Source organism: Mastomys coucha, unplaced genomic scaffold (genome assembly GCF_008632895.1).
Source record: "Mastomys coucha isolate ucsf_1 unplaced genomic scaffold, UCSF_Mcou_1 pScaffold13, whole genome shotgun sequence".
Classification (NCBI taxonomy): domain Eukaryota; kingdom Metazoa; phylum Chordata; class Mammalia; order Rodentia; family Muridae; genus Mastomys; species Mastomys coucha.
In genome coordinates this window covers 19,794,796-19,808,806 of record NW_022196895.1, presented here as the reverse complement: position 1 = coordinate 19,808,806, position 14,011 = coordinate 19,794,796, and the positions used below count along the sequence as shown (strand labels likewise).

At 39.0% G+C, this 14,011-nt stretch overlaps 1 protein-coding gene across 22 annotated transcripts in view; it reads right to left on the bottom strand.

Moving 5' to 3' along the window:
- The window catches only part of Dtna (dystrobrevin alpha), a 342,328-nt gene that overhangs the window by 107,572 nt on the left and 220,745 nt on the right, over positions 1 to 14,011 (bottom strand). For 21 of the 22 annotated variants that reach the window (XM_031365098.1, XM_031365100.1, XM_031365094.1 and 18 more), the window contains 2 exons: positions 9,904 to 9,971; positions 3,549 to 3,629 (listed from right to left, as the gene is read on the bottom strand). In XM_031365098.1, the coding sequence (XP_031220958.1) occupies positions 3,549 to 3,629; positions 9,904 to 9,970 (148 nt within the window). In that variant the 5' untranslated portion in view covers position 9,971. Of the gene's footprint in view, positions 1 to 3,548; positions 3,630 to 9,903; positions 9,974 to 14,011 lie in introns of those variants that run through there. The other variant, XM_031365107.1, reaches the window with a different exon arrangement.

Sequence of the window (14,011 nt, the reverse complement as noted above, 5' to 3'; positions counted from 1 at the left end):
CTACATATTACTGTTCCTTGTTACCAAATAATTCTTGGTCCTGCCTTTAAGTCCTTTCTACAGCACTGGGAGTCTGTATTCTCAGCATCCACCCTGAGTCGTATCAAAGGGGATGGCCTGAGCATCTGTAATGGGAATCTGTGCTCTGTGTGCATAGGGTGGGTAGTTAACTAACATGTATGGACTTTGATTTCAGTAAATAAAAAAGCCATACATTCCTGCTGTATTCAGGCAATTTGCCCTCTGTGGGATGATTTCATAAGAACCAATTTTATATACTTTTCTTCTATGATGTGGGTTTTAAATTTAGTTTTGCTAATATGCAGAATACATTTTACCTCTAAGGAGTTTCTGGACCTAAAAATAAGCATCATGTGCTTGGTTACGATCCACTGATTTCTGTGAAATAAATGCCATAATGAGCTGCCCTATGCATGACCTGATTGTACCTGTCTCCCCTCCTCTGAGTACATGAGGAAACTTAATCCCCAATTCTGCAGTAATAGGAGGTGGGATCTTTAGGAAAGTGATTAAGTCCTTCAAGTAGAAACTCATAGAGGAGACACAGGCCCTTATGAAAGAGACTCTAGGTTGTGACATTCTCCCACCCCCTTAGTCTCTTGAGAAGAAAGATGCCACCTATGATTCAAAAATTGTGCCCATAGCAGACACCAAGGAAGCGCCTTCATCTTGAACTTCCCGGCCACTGTCTTTATGAAAAAATACATTTCTTCTGTTTACAAATGACATATATGATGACTGATGACATTTTTGTTATAGTATCGAAGCTGGGCCAAGCTATCTCAGTAAGTCTCTGGGTTAGCAGGTGCTAGGCAATTGCTACCATGGCACTCACTCCTTTGCCCTCGGCTGTAAGCAAGCTTGGAGTTGCTTTGTGTTACAGATCAGGCCTGCCCTTTGCTTCGATTGCTCCAAGATGCATCATCTTCTTTGGGGTCCTTGCTGCAAGTAGCAAGCCTCCGCTCTTTCTCTGAGCTCCTGGAGGTGATCAGCGTCTTTGTGCTCTGGAGAGACAAACCCACTGCATCCTGATTTTTATCTTATGCCTTTTGTTGCGGAGTAAAACTCTACTACAAGGTACCACAATCCATTGTGCTGGCTTTTACTGTAGACTGGAATGACCTTGCTCTAATGCAAGGATGTAAATTCAGCACTGCTGAATGCTATGCTACTAAAATGATCACCCCCTTTGTCTACATTTCTAGAAGACTCCAACACCGATTAAGATAAGCCAAGATCAATTGGGTTAACCTTTCACAAGTAACCCTGAACACTACACTGTTTCATCTATTGTTAGGAAAGAAGATGGAGCAAGTGTAGCCCTGAATTTGATGCTCTGATCAACATGGAATGTGCTTTTAAAAGCTTATTTTTAGCGAAACATTCTAGCCATGCTTGCTTTTCTCTCCTGAGCTTTAACTTTTAGCTAGTTCTTTTGGACTGTGATTTTTTTTTCTCATTCTAAAAATGCATGAAACCTATCAGGTACACTGTAAACCTATCAGGTACATTGTAAACCTATCAGGTACATTGTAAAGCACAAAACGGTTTTCTTTTTCTGTTTGCTTAATGCCAGTCCAAATTCTTCTTCAAGAAAGTCCTTCATACAAGGGCACTGTCTCTATAGGACCCCCCAAGTATCATTTCTTAATAAGGGCTTATGCACTTCTCAGCAATCCAGTTACCCAGTTAGACCCAAGGCAACTTTGAGGTTGTATCTCACGGTCAGTCACACTGTCCCTGCATCTTGACCCACGGCCATACATGTTTACTGAGTTAAGAGGAAACTTGAAGGGATGCTGTAAGGAGACACTCAGCAGGTTTGAGGTTCCTGGGTTCCCCATACATAGACTATTAAGTGTCCCCTCTGTTTCCATACTATTTCCCAAGTAGGCCGGGACACACTTTTGGATGCAGGATAAGGATTAGACTCAAGAAGAACTGGAAGAAAAATGAAATGTGTAAGAATGAGAACAGGCTCTTAGAGTAGGAGGAATATGGCCCACAGGATGCACCAGCACCAGTGCCAGCAGGGACCACATAGTGTGTGCATGCTACAATCTTGGCTTTAGGGTTGCCGATCTCTAGGAATCTATTCCTCCCTCCACTCCTTTCTCTATCTTCTCTCCCATGTATGTTCTCATTCCTCCTAGCCATTTTGTTGAAGTTCCCATCTTTACTGAAAGAAGCCTACAGAAAGCTTGACAAAGATTTATGGGGGGATAGAGCTCTCAGCTCATTCTCTCCCTCGACCCCCAATCTGAAAAGCTAGGTGTTGAAATAAGTCAGAAGAATGTGGGAGAATTTCCCCACTTTGCAGGGTCCTCATTTGTTCTGTTTTGGATGGCAGTGTGGGGGAAGAGGGAGGCTTTTCTCTGGAAAGTTTTGTCCTTACCTGTTAACATCAGCACTGCCTTCTAACCGTGTACTATCTGCTTAATGTGCCTGGGGCTAGCTCTGCATTCACCAAGAGTCTAACTCCCATGTTAGAAATTCAAGAACTATATGTACATTCTGTGTAAAATGTTATGGCTTAAAAAAAAAAAAAACAACCCTGTCCTTTACTAATTAGTAAGTGGGAAGTTATAAATTTTGAACCAGAGTCAATTCTTTAAAAATAACAGAAAAATTGATACAAATGAACCACGAAGTGATATTTTTGCCAGAGAAAACAGCTGTGGCAGCATGAAGGAGCATGGCAACCCACAGGGAACACTGAGCTGCGCACGCAATTGGCCCTCTGCTTGCTGTGTGGAGTTTAAAATCAACAACAAGCAGAAACAGCGTATTGTGTTTTGCAAAGTTATGTCTCTTCTGCCATTCTTGTCCACAAATGTAATCAACACATTGATTATTTGGGCTGATTCTATAGTTTTAGAAAGATGCTTTAATATTTTTTAAATGTTTGTAAACACTGATAGTCATAAGTGGACATGCAGAGACCATTTTTTGTATGATGGTTTTCAAAGTACTTAGATAGCATTTAAAATGCCCCAGTACAGGAGCGATAAAGCACTCCACATAGAATTCAGAAGTCTCCCTCACTTCTAGATTTGTCTACTATCTATCTACCTGTTTAACATTTATCTATATACATACATATAATATCTATATTTATTATTTACTTATTTATTATCTATCAACCTCCTGTATCTATCCATATACACACATATATTCATATATATTTATATCTATCCTTTTATCTATCTATCTATCTATCTATCTATCTATTTATCTATCTCAATATATCTATACACCTAATCTATATATCTATATCTAGAGAGAAAGATACATATAGATATAGATCTCAAGAGGCTCATCCATTCTAAGACTTTGGTAGTTAAGACTAAATCAGCCTCAGAGTTGCTTAGCAACTGTTTCTCTACCCATTCATGACCACAGTTTCCCCTTTATTCTTGTGTAAGCATATGTTTATCAATTCTTGTAAGAAAACCTGGTTTTAATAAGCCCAGGAACAATTGTAAATGATAGTATTCATGCAGGTAACAAACAAAAGGCACACTTACAATTGCATTTCTTCTGCACAAATCTCAGCTTGCATGCTGTTCTGTAGGTGGAAAGTCGGATGCGATCCAGATCTTGAGCCCCTAGTCAGGGGGAAAAGAGTACACATATGGTATGCCATGTGTGTGGATAGGAGCTTGTAATGTTTGTAAATAAAACAATTGCAGATATAATCCATATGCTTATTGGTACTTTGGTTAGAACATAAATATTAGTTTAAGGCCCAGAAAGGTCTGTCCAATATTCAAGTTCCCAGGGAAGAGAGAGAGAGATCTGATGTCTAATCAGATAGCCAACCATGATCATGGACCAAGGAACACAACCTCTCTCTGCTGTGTCTGTCACTTTCTAGAATGATCTACGCAATCTGTGACTTGAGTAACAGCAAGATTATATCAGAATTAATCACAGAATAAATGAGATTTAGAACATAGCTGTAAGAGCAAGTGCTTCAGGAAACCCCAGCTTTGCCATTTGAAAGGTCAGCTATTTCACAGGACGGCTATAAAGCAAACAAGGGTGTACGCTCTCTTGGAGGCAGTCCGTGTTTGTACTAATGTATATCTCGAAACCTGAGAGGAGCCTCCTTTCCCAAACCAGCTTCTCCTTCTATCCATTCTAGCTAGCACTGTGGAAACACGTCCCCATGCTCTTTCTGCTGTTCTTACTCTACTCGTCCATCCAGGGGGACCTAGATGCCTGCAAAGGCTTCCTACTTGTGTACATACTTCTTGACTGATGGTGTAAACCCTGATAGTAAGGGGTGGTTGGGAAATGAGCAACAAAATAGCTTTGCAGATCCAACAGCACACTGCTTCACACACACCATGGGAGTGGCACTATGGGAATCATGTTGGATTTGGAGAAGAGAAACTGTGGCGTGCTGCATGCAGTCTTTTTTTCTTTTTGTTTTAAAGTTTAGCTTTCTCTAACTTTAAAAATTATGAACTTAATTTAATTTTAACTGTGTGACATTTTGTTGAATGTCTATCAATATTAAGTCTGCCCTGGATCAGTTAGTGTTTTCTCTCTGTCTTTGTCCAAGTTACTGTTAAAATCAATGACATGAGCAGGGCCACTAAAAGTCACTGTACTGCTGGAGATCGGCCTTCCTTCAAGGCTGATTGAAGTATTAATTGCTGCCCTAGACATGATCACAACACTATCTGTAAGTGTACTTAAACCGTGGTCTAGCTTATGTTTGTCCAACATATGCATAACCTAAGAGCCTTTGTCAATACCTTGTTGAAATTAGGCTTAATATTTATTTAGTGGCATTTTCTGATTTAGCATTCTGGTGAGCTTATTAAAGATGAATAAGTTTATTTAATAAAAATAGCTTATTTTTATTAAAATATGGAATTTAGATAAATAATAAAAGAAACCAGACATAGTGTTCTCCTGTTGCATTATTTTTCTGGGGAAGAATAATGCCTTTTTTCATTATATTTCATTAGACACTAATAGTGTTTCTTAAAATTTACATCAGTGCTATATAATCCTTAAAACTTGAAATCAGCTGACTTAAGTGACTTATCAGACTTGCTTCACACTAATATACAGTGGGAAATAAATAATCAAAGGCAATGATAGATGTCACTTCTTCTATATTTGTATATATTTTAAATGCTTCATAATAAAAACTGTAAAATGAATCTCCTCAAATCCCTCCTACCCATTTCACAGTTATCAGTTGGAATTAATCTTTTCATGTTTTTTTCTTCTCCATTCTGCTTTGCCTTCCTCTTACACGTGTTCTTATTAATTTTCTTTCTTTTTCCCTATTCGTTCATCAAACCAACTCCAAGCCCAACCAACCAACCAATGAATGAACCAGCCAGCCAGCCAACTAACCAACTAACTAACCAACCAGTCAGTGTTTACTAGTTTTGATATTTGCTTTATTACACTAGCTTTACATTGAAAGTTTCACACATTCCACATGTGCTTGCCATTTATGTTTTGAAAGCTCCTTATAAAATATTTTACTAAGAATATTCTTATAGTAGAATAGCAGTAAACATTTTGTTCATTTACAATTTTCACTTACAATGACGACGAAACCTATAAACTATGTGCTTGAACTATTTATTATTCCTGATGACTTATTGAATGAATCTGTGCATGAGCATATATGTGTGTTGCACACATAAGACAGCTAGAGGAGGAATGAGATAGTGTTTTAAATACAGTCACCCCTTGAGCCCCTATGTTCTTTGAGACACTTACAACTACACTGTTGGACATGCCTTATTTATCCCAGGGAACCTTTCTTTAAAAACCAAAAATAAAAACCAGAAATCAAAAACAACAACAAAAAAACCTTCTAGCTTTGCTTCATACTGGATTACCCTGAAATTCCTTTCCTTATATTGCCAAGCACCCTAGTTTTACCTGAGTAAAGGTCCCTAAAAGATGAAGGGATTTCTTAGTTGTCTGTGATCCCTTGCTGAGGGTTTAAGGCCTGTGGACTTTCGCTGTCCATGGTGGCATGTCTATTGTTCTTGTTCAGCTCAGGCTCAGACAATCACATTGGTGAGACTTGATGGGTGTAGCTTCTTACATCTTTCCTTGAGCCTTGGGGTCTATAGTCTTTCTACCCTTCTTCCACAATGTCCTCTGGGTCATAGGTGTAGAATTTTACCTATTTTGAAGATTTCACCATTTGGACACTCCAGGGAAAAGCACCAATTGGTTATCTAATACCAAGTGGTCAGCCATGAAAATATGCATACAAATAACATTGCATAGACTGAGCAGGTTATATTTAGGAGTATATTACATATAATGTAAGTTTATTAAATATAATATATTAATTAAACCTATATGCATGTAACAACAATTAATGAAAAAAGAAGCCATGGATTTGAAAGAGAACAAGGAGGGTAAATGGGAGGATTTGAAAGGAAAAAAGGGGAGGGAGAAATGATGCGATTATATTATAATCTCAAAAATAAAAGAAATAAGGACAAAAAAAGATGAAGCAGACTCCTCAAGCTGCTGCAGCGACAGTGAGTGAGTATAGAGCTAGCCCTCTGCTACTGACTAGACCATGCTGGCTTTGGTAATCATTCACAAGGGGCTTGTGCTGAGGGCACTCAGCTCTCTAGTCTTTGTCAAATAGACTGAGCCTGAAACTTTCCTCTGCCTAACTTGAGAAAAGTTTCTTAAGGCCTTTAGGCTTCAGAGCTTCCATTTTTTCTTTCCTGAACATTTAACTTTAGAACAACTTTTTATTGTTAGTCTCAACTAGGGTTCCTTTCACATGTAAATTTCTCAGACTCTTGCCAGTTTTACAATCCCAGAGTGTCTTTCAAAGGATCTTGGAGGTCAGTCTCAGGGAAAGTAACCAATAGGACTCATTCCTATTTCTCAGTCTCCCTAGAAGAGCCACATTCTCTTCCTTCTTCTCCGCTTCCTCCTCCTCCTCCTCCTTCCTCCTTGTCCTCCTCTTTTCTCCTCCTCCTTCTCTCTCTTTCTCCTTCTCCTTCTCCTCCTCCTCCTTCTTCTTCCTCCTCCTTGTCCTCCTCTTCCTCCTCCTCCTTTTGTTCCTCTTCCTCTTCCTTCTCCTCCTCCTCTTCCTCCTCCTTCCCCCCTTTTCTCTTTCTTCTTTTACTTAGCTCTTCTCTCATACAATACATCCCAGAGTCTAACATCTTAACTGTTATTGTTAGCAATCACATTGCTTAATCACACTGAACAACCTCCAAGTTAAAAAAGCCCAGTAACTCCCCAGTAGCTGCCATCAGTGCAAGTGCCTTCGGATAGCGGAGGTTAATCTCTTGTCCTTACTGCAATACTTTAATAAACCTTTAGCTATGCACTCAGCTTATGTGATCCTGAGATGAGAATATCCTTTCAAATCTGTAATACTCAGACCAACAAAGCTGCCTCCCCTTCACCTTTTCTCTTTTGCTTAAAAAAAAAATATTTCAAGAAAAAACACAATTAATCACACTTACGACTTTCTAGACCCTTTTTGCTCTCTGTCTGGATATCACAGATTCCTGGAAAATGTTATATATATATATATTTAAAGTATTGGCTATTTTGACACACTGTCAAGAAGATTTTCTTTGCCTGTGTGATAGTCCACCCATCAACAGCATTTCCTCCCTTTGCATGCAGGCCATTGTTTCCTTGCTACTGTCTGATGAGTTAAACACTGCCAGTGAAGCCAATTGATTATTAAGGCCAGATATCTTTCACAGTCCTTGGCCTATGTTGGAAGAATGACACCTACATATTTGGCTTGCTTATTTATTCTGATCATTAATCAGTACAGCTTACCAGGCTATTTAACACAGCACCTTGACAGTCCTGTGACATTCTTAGGAAAAGAGAAACTTATAATAATAGAGTAATCGTTCTCCTATGTCTTATTTACTTAAAGAAAATTTAGAATTATTCCTTGTAACCCACACTCTTCACAGGGTCTCACATAGCCCATTGCTTCCCATTCATTCTATAGCTAAGGATGAATTTGGGCTCCTGATCCTCCTGCCTCTACCTCCCTGGTGCTAAGATTACAAATGAGTGTCAAGATGTCTGGCTGCAAGTTGTTCTATATGTATGAGCTTAAGATTTGTGTCACGCTTTCCTCAAATCTTACAGCTTTAATTTAGTAGACATGTATAACATTGCTATTTACTTATGCCTAGAATTGCACCAGTTAGGGAAGAAACTGGACATTTAAACTTAGATAAGTGTTGCTAAAATCATTACATAAGCACACTGTGCCAGCTGATAAAAATTTAGTATTTCAAAGGTAAGTTCAAAGATTTGATTGGTTTTCTTTTTTTGTAGAAAATATGCATTATCTTTTTATGTCTGGCAAGATATTTGCCCATGATGGAGTTTGCTCAGATGTTAAGACGAGCTTTCCCCACCACGAAATACATGAATTTTTAAAAAATATGTTTCCTTTGTATTTAATTATACAAATAAGTATTTTCCTTTTAAAATCTCATTTTCAATTAAAAAATATCTGTACCTTGTGGCATATACTACTCTGTTATGATCTATGCAGAAAAATTTAGTGTAGCACACTAACATTTCACCATCTATTTATTTATTTGTTTGTTTATTTCTCATGGGGATACTACAAAGCATCTATTGCATATAGAAAGTTTGAAAGATGCAAGACATCATTAACAACAGTATGATAGCTTATTGAAATTTATTCTTCTAGTCTAAGAACTTGAAAATCCACAACCAGATGTGTGCCTTTAAAAAAGTCACAATTCCACGGGATCAATATGTCATTCCAAATAAAGACAGCAGCATCAAACAGGACAGGAGATGCCAGGCAGTCTCCGCTGAAACTCTCCGAGATACTTGTGATGCTGTAAATAGGAAAGGCAGGCGGATGTCTGGGAATCCCCACATCCATTTTAACCCTCCTTCCTCTGTTAATTCTAACCTTGCATGGGTGCTGCCAGATGGTGGGGAAAAGATTTTAAAATCCCAACCTCATGAAAAGAGAACCTTTCTTTTACTTCCAAGACCCCCTTCCTGCCAATGACATCCCTCCCATTTTCAGTATAAAATTCTTTTCTATCACTTTTCCCTCTCAAGGGGAAGTGCATATGAGTCACACCTGTACAGTGCCACCTTTGCTCATGAAGGGAAGATCAAAAAATAAAACACACAGGACAAGAGAACTGCAGTGTTTGTCTTTATAACATGCCATTTGAGGAGGATGCTTCCCCTGTTTTTATGAACAATCAAACAGGTCCATAAGGGAGATGTTTACTAGCACCAGTTACATACCATCATGCACTTTCATAGACCAACCATTAGGACATGCCATCTGTGTTTGTGGTCTTTAACATATGCCAGCCTCAAACTGCTCTCATCTTTTGTCATCCTTTGCTTTTTTTTTATGGTTTTGGTAACAAACTGCCTTCCGAAGGAGGGCCAAATGACAGTATATCCCCATTTCATTCTTCTTTCTCATTTGAACGCATTATGTCATTTTCCAGGGGAGACATTCAAAGACATGCTTTATAAATTGTATATTAAGGCAGCCACCTGGTAATGCAGGCAGGTGAGTGCATACTGCAAATGCTAGTGGACTGTATTAACGTCAGCACTGAGCAGTGCTGTCAAATGTGTCTGCTCACGTATAAATACAACCTATGAAATAGAGAGTAGAGAAGCAAATAATAATAAATTGCAGAGTAATTTAATTCTCACCTAATGCGAGGCTAAAATGGCCAAATGCATGGTTATGGAAGGAATTGAGGATTTTTATGGAGAAGTCCAGATGCCCTGAGGACTACGTGGTCATTTCTGGCCTTCTCATGAATATTTAGCGAATACTGGAGTGAGTTCTTTAAAAAATTCCATACTTACTCATCTCTGCAAACAGCTGTCTTCTTTCTGCCATGGTATTTCCTCTTTTCCCACTATCTTCAATCATTCTGTAGGACAAAATTGTGACAACACGTGTTATTCTCATGCTAAGAAGGCAAACAGCCATTTCTGTGTAAGCACGTTCAATGTACTTGTGCCATGAGAGCAATCATTTAGATGAGTAGGTAAGGCACTTGGCACTTAGGTATGATGACCAGGTTTGGATCCTCAGATCCAAGTAGAAGCAGGGCAGGGTTGGCATCTGCCTCTTTTCTTACTACTTTGGAAATAGACATAGGAGATTCCTAGGGCAAGCTCGCTAGGCAGATGAGCCTCACTGGATTATTCCAGGTCTAACAAGAGACCCTGCTTCAATAAGAATAGTGGAGAAGAACCAAGGAAGACACTTGGTAACAACTTAGGGCCTCCATATGGATCCCCTAATACATATAAAGCACACACAAAAGTATAACCTTTATACTTTTACACATTTATAAATGAAATATATCATTTATTTAGTCTACTATGCATATTACTATACATACTATTCACATACCACATACCATGTGGTTGTTGAAAAGGAAATACATGCTTTTATTTTTAAACATGCAAGGAGTCCCAGAGTTAGCCTGGTCTGGCTGCCTTGAGATGCATACATTATAGGTTTTTAAGATTAGAGTCCTTGGCTCCTGGGGCACTGTGTGCCTTTCAGTTCCCAGGAAATCAAGGTGCTCCCTGAGGCAGTGAAGCATTTAGGCCACTCATGTTTCTCTGTGTCCCTTCAAGTCAGCATATAGAAGCTTGGCTGAACAATTAGTCTTAGACATTAATCTTGTGTACCCTGTCTTGCTTGCAATAGTCATTGTATCCTAGGAACCTTTATTATATCTGTTTTGATAAATGTATAAAAAGTCTGATTGCTTGGATTAACTTGTCTCAGCCTCAGTGTTGCTGTGAGCCCTCTGACCTGGCCTGATGGACATTCCTGCTGACCATAGTCAGGTAAACTGGCTCATTAAGTAAGTGCTGGTGCTTACACTGACATAAAAATTACTAAGCATCATGAGATCAAGTATTATAGCTAAATACAACCATTGTAGTGGTCTGCATGAGAATGGTCCCATAGGCTCATATTTGAATGAGTTGGCAGAATATTTTAGGAATGATTAGGAGTGTGGCTTTGTTGGAGGAGGCATGTCATGACACTGTAGGTGGGTTTTGAGGTTTCAAAAGCCCATGGTATTCCCAGTCAGCCTTTTCTGTTTTTGCCTTCTACTTATGGATCAGATGTAATCTCTCAACTCCTGCCCTGGTGCCATGCCATACTTCTTGTTACCATTCTTTCTGCCTCATGAGCATGGATTCTCACTCTCTAGAACCATGAGCACTAATACATGTTTTATAAGTTTCCTTGGTTGTGCTGGCTTATCATAGTATTAGATAAGTAATTAAAATGACTATCTATTCAATGGTAGGTGTTTTACTTCATATAGAGCAGTGATTCTCAATCTGTGAGTCCATGCCCACTTTGGGGGGGCATCAAACTACCCTTTCATAGAGTTCACATATCAGATAGCCTGCATATCATATATTTAATTACGATTTATAACCATAGCAAAATTACAGTTATGAAGTAACAACAAAAATAATATTATGGTTGGGGCTCATCACATCATGAAGAACTGTGTTAAATGGTCACAGCATTAAGAAAGTTGAAAACCAATATAGAGAGTATCTCTTACAATTCTGAGAATACCTATTTAAATTAGAAAGGAAATATCTTGACTCTAGCACATCAGTTTAGGACTCAATGACTTTGTGAATGAAGGGTGCAGAACCTCAGAGCTCCAGGCTCTCTCCTGCTGCTTGTCTTGTGTGTACCCGCAACTGCAATCTAAGTTTAGAAGCAGGTGGTTTTCTATTGTCAATTCCTAAGTTAAGTTATACTTAAGTTATAATTAAGTTATAATTACTTCACACAGGCGGTTGAGTTCTCATCTCTTTCTCCAACCGTGCCATCTCCCTCTACAAGCCAATTTTAAAAATGCTATTAAAATACAAACAACTAAAACAGGGAATAAAGATAGGGCTTGACGAAGAAGCTAAAGAGAAAGTTAATAGAAGTGCCACTAATTAACAGGGATGGTTTTAGGATAAATATTGAGGTTATGGGTTTTTATTATATCTGGTTAAACTTTAACAAAAACCAACTCAGGGTCATCCATATGCTAGGCAAATGTTCCATCATTGAGCTATACCTCAGGTATTTTATGCTGTTTTGAAATAGAGTTTTGCTAAACTTCCCCGGGGTGGTTTTCATTTCACAGCGTCTTAACTTCCTGAGTAGCTGGGATCTCAGGTACATACCACCATGACTGGCTTTAATTAAACTATTAGAAGCCATAACCATATATATGTATGCTTAGCATCATGCCTTCCATTTTGATTCTCAGGCATACTGCACACATGGGATGCCTGCTGGATCTTTGGTTTTTATTTGGATGGGCCCTACCCTGTCTGAAAGGGTTTTGTCCATGTTTCTCTAACTTGTTGCCACTCTCAGGTCTAAGTCTAGCTATGTCTTACTCTGAGGTCTCCCACAACTCTATGATGGCCTCGATTCTCAACCTCTGTAGTATGTACAGAGTCTTCCTCTTGATGATGTGTATCTATCTGTTCCACAGAGCTTTGTCCAGCACCATGTATCCTTCAGGAAGTACAGTGGGCCCTGGAGAAAATATAGGTGCTGAGTCAGAGCTCCTCCTTGCAGATTGCTTACTCTATGGTTAAGAGATAAATATACGTAAGGGCAGGTAGAGTTGACATAGTGATCTGGAGAAGAACCTTTTCCCTTCCTCTCTGGTTCGCATCTCCATCTCCGTCCCTGCAGGGGAAGTGGGTAGATAACACCTGACATCTGGATATAGCTCCCAGCTTTTATTTTAAGGACTCAGAAGGGAAGCAGTAGGGGAGTCAGGGAAGACATCCACGGCGCTTGTCTGTGTCTGTCTGTGTTCTGGGACAGGATGGAAAGGACCCAGAACAAACACGAGGGAATGCAGCCTGGGGACAGATTGAGAATATCCTGAGGTTAACAGTGGCATCCGAGGTCATTGTGCTGACTGGCCGGACCATGAACATGCACTGAAATGTCTCATTTCCATGCTAACAGTACGTTTCTGAAGGTAGTTGAGGATAGTAACCTTATTCATTTAAAGTTCTTTGCAGGTGGTCGTTAGTGTTCATTGGAGAAATGAATGAACGGGGAATGTAAAGAAATGGAGAGAGGTAGAAAAAAAAAAAAGCTAAATTTTCTTTCCATAAAATAGACTTTCCAACTATGCTTCCACAATATGACACAGAAAAATGAAATTCAAACCATACTCATTTCAGAGGTTTATTATTTGAAAAATGAGAAAACAGATTTATGTTTACTGAAATCCAGGACTAAGGTTGGTGAGATGGCCAGTAGTTAAGAGCACTGGCTGCTCTTCCAGAGGTCCTGAGTCCAGTTCCCTTCAGTTCCCAGCAACCACATGATGGCTCATGACCATTCATAAGGGCATCTGTTGGCCTCTTCTGGCATGCTAGTGTGCATGCAGCAAAGCACTCATATATCCATTCAATCAATCAATCAATAAATAAATAAATAAATAAATAAATAAATAAATAAATAAATGGAAACAAAATCCAGGACTATAAACTTTTAAGTAAAAGCATGTCTCATGAAGTAGAAACTGAAAGAGTTGCAAACTCCATGAGTGTCAGCTTTTGGTGTGCTAGCCAGCACTTCTGCTGTGGTTATTAATCCACTCATGAAAGAACCACAAGCTACACAAGAATTATTAATTTTCACACTGCAGTAAAATGTATAGCTTATGAGGGGAAATTTATTGGTGTTAGATCTTAGGAGACATCAAAAAATACAATGTCAGACTAAAAGGAAAATGGTCACTTCTCATTATCTCCAGAATCCTCAGGAAGCTGTACTGCCAGATAAAACTGATCATCTTCACTTTCTACACTCACTATGGTGAAGGAAGGAGTGGGCATGCTAGTTAGCTTCCATCTCAAACTGATTCAGTGGGTGGAGGTGGTGGTGGTGGTG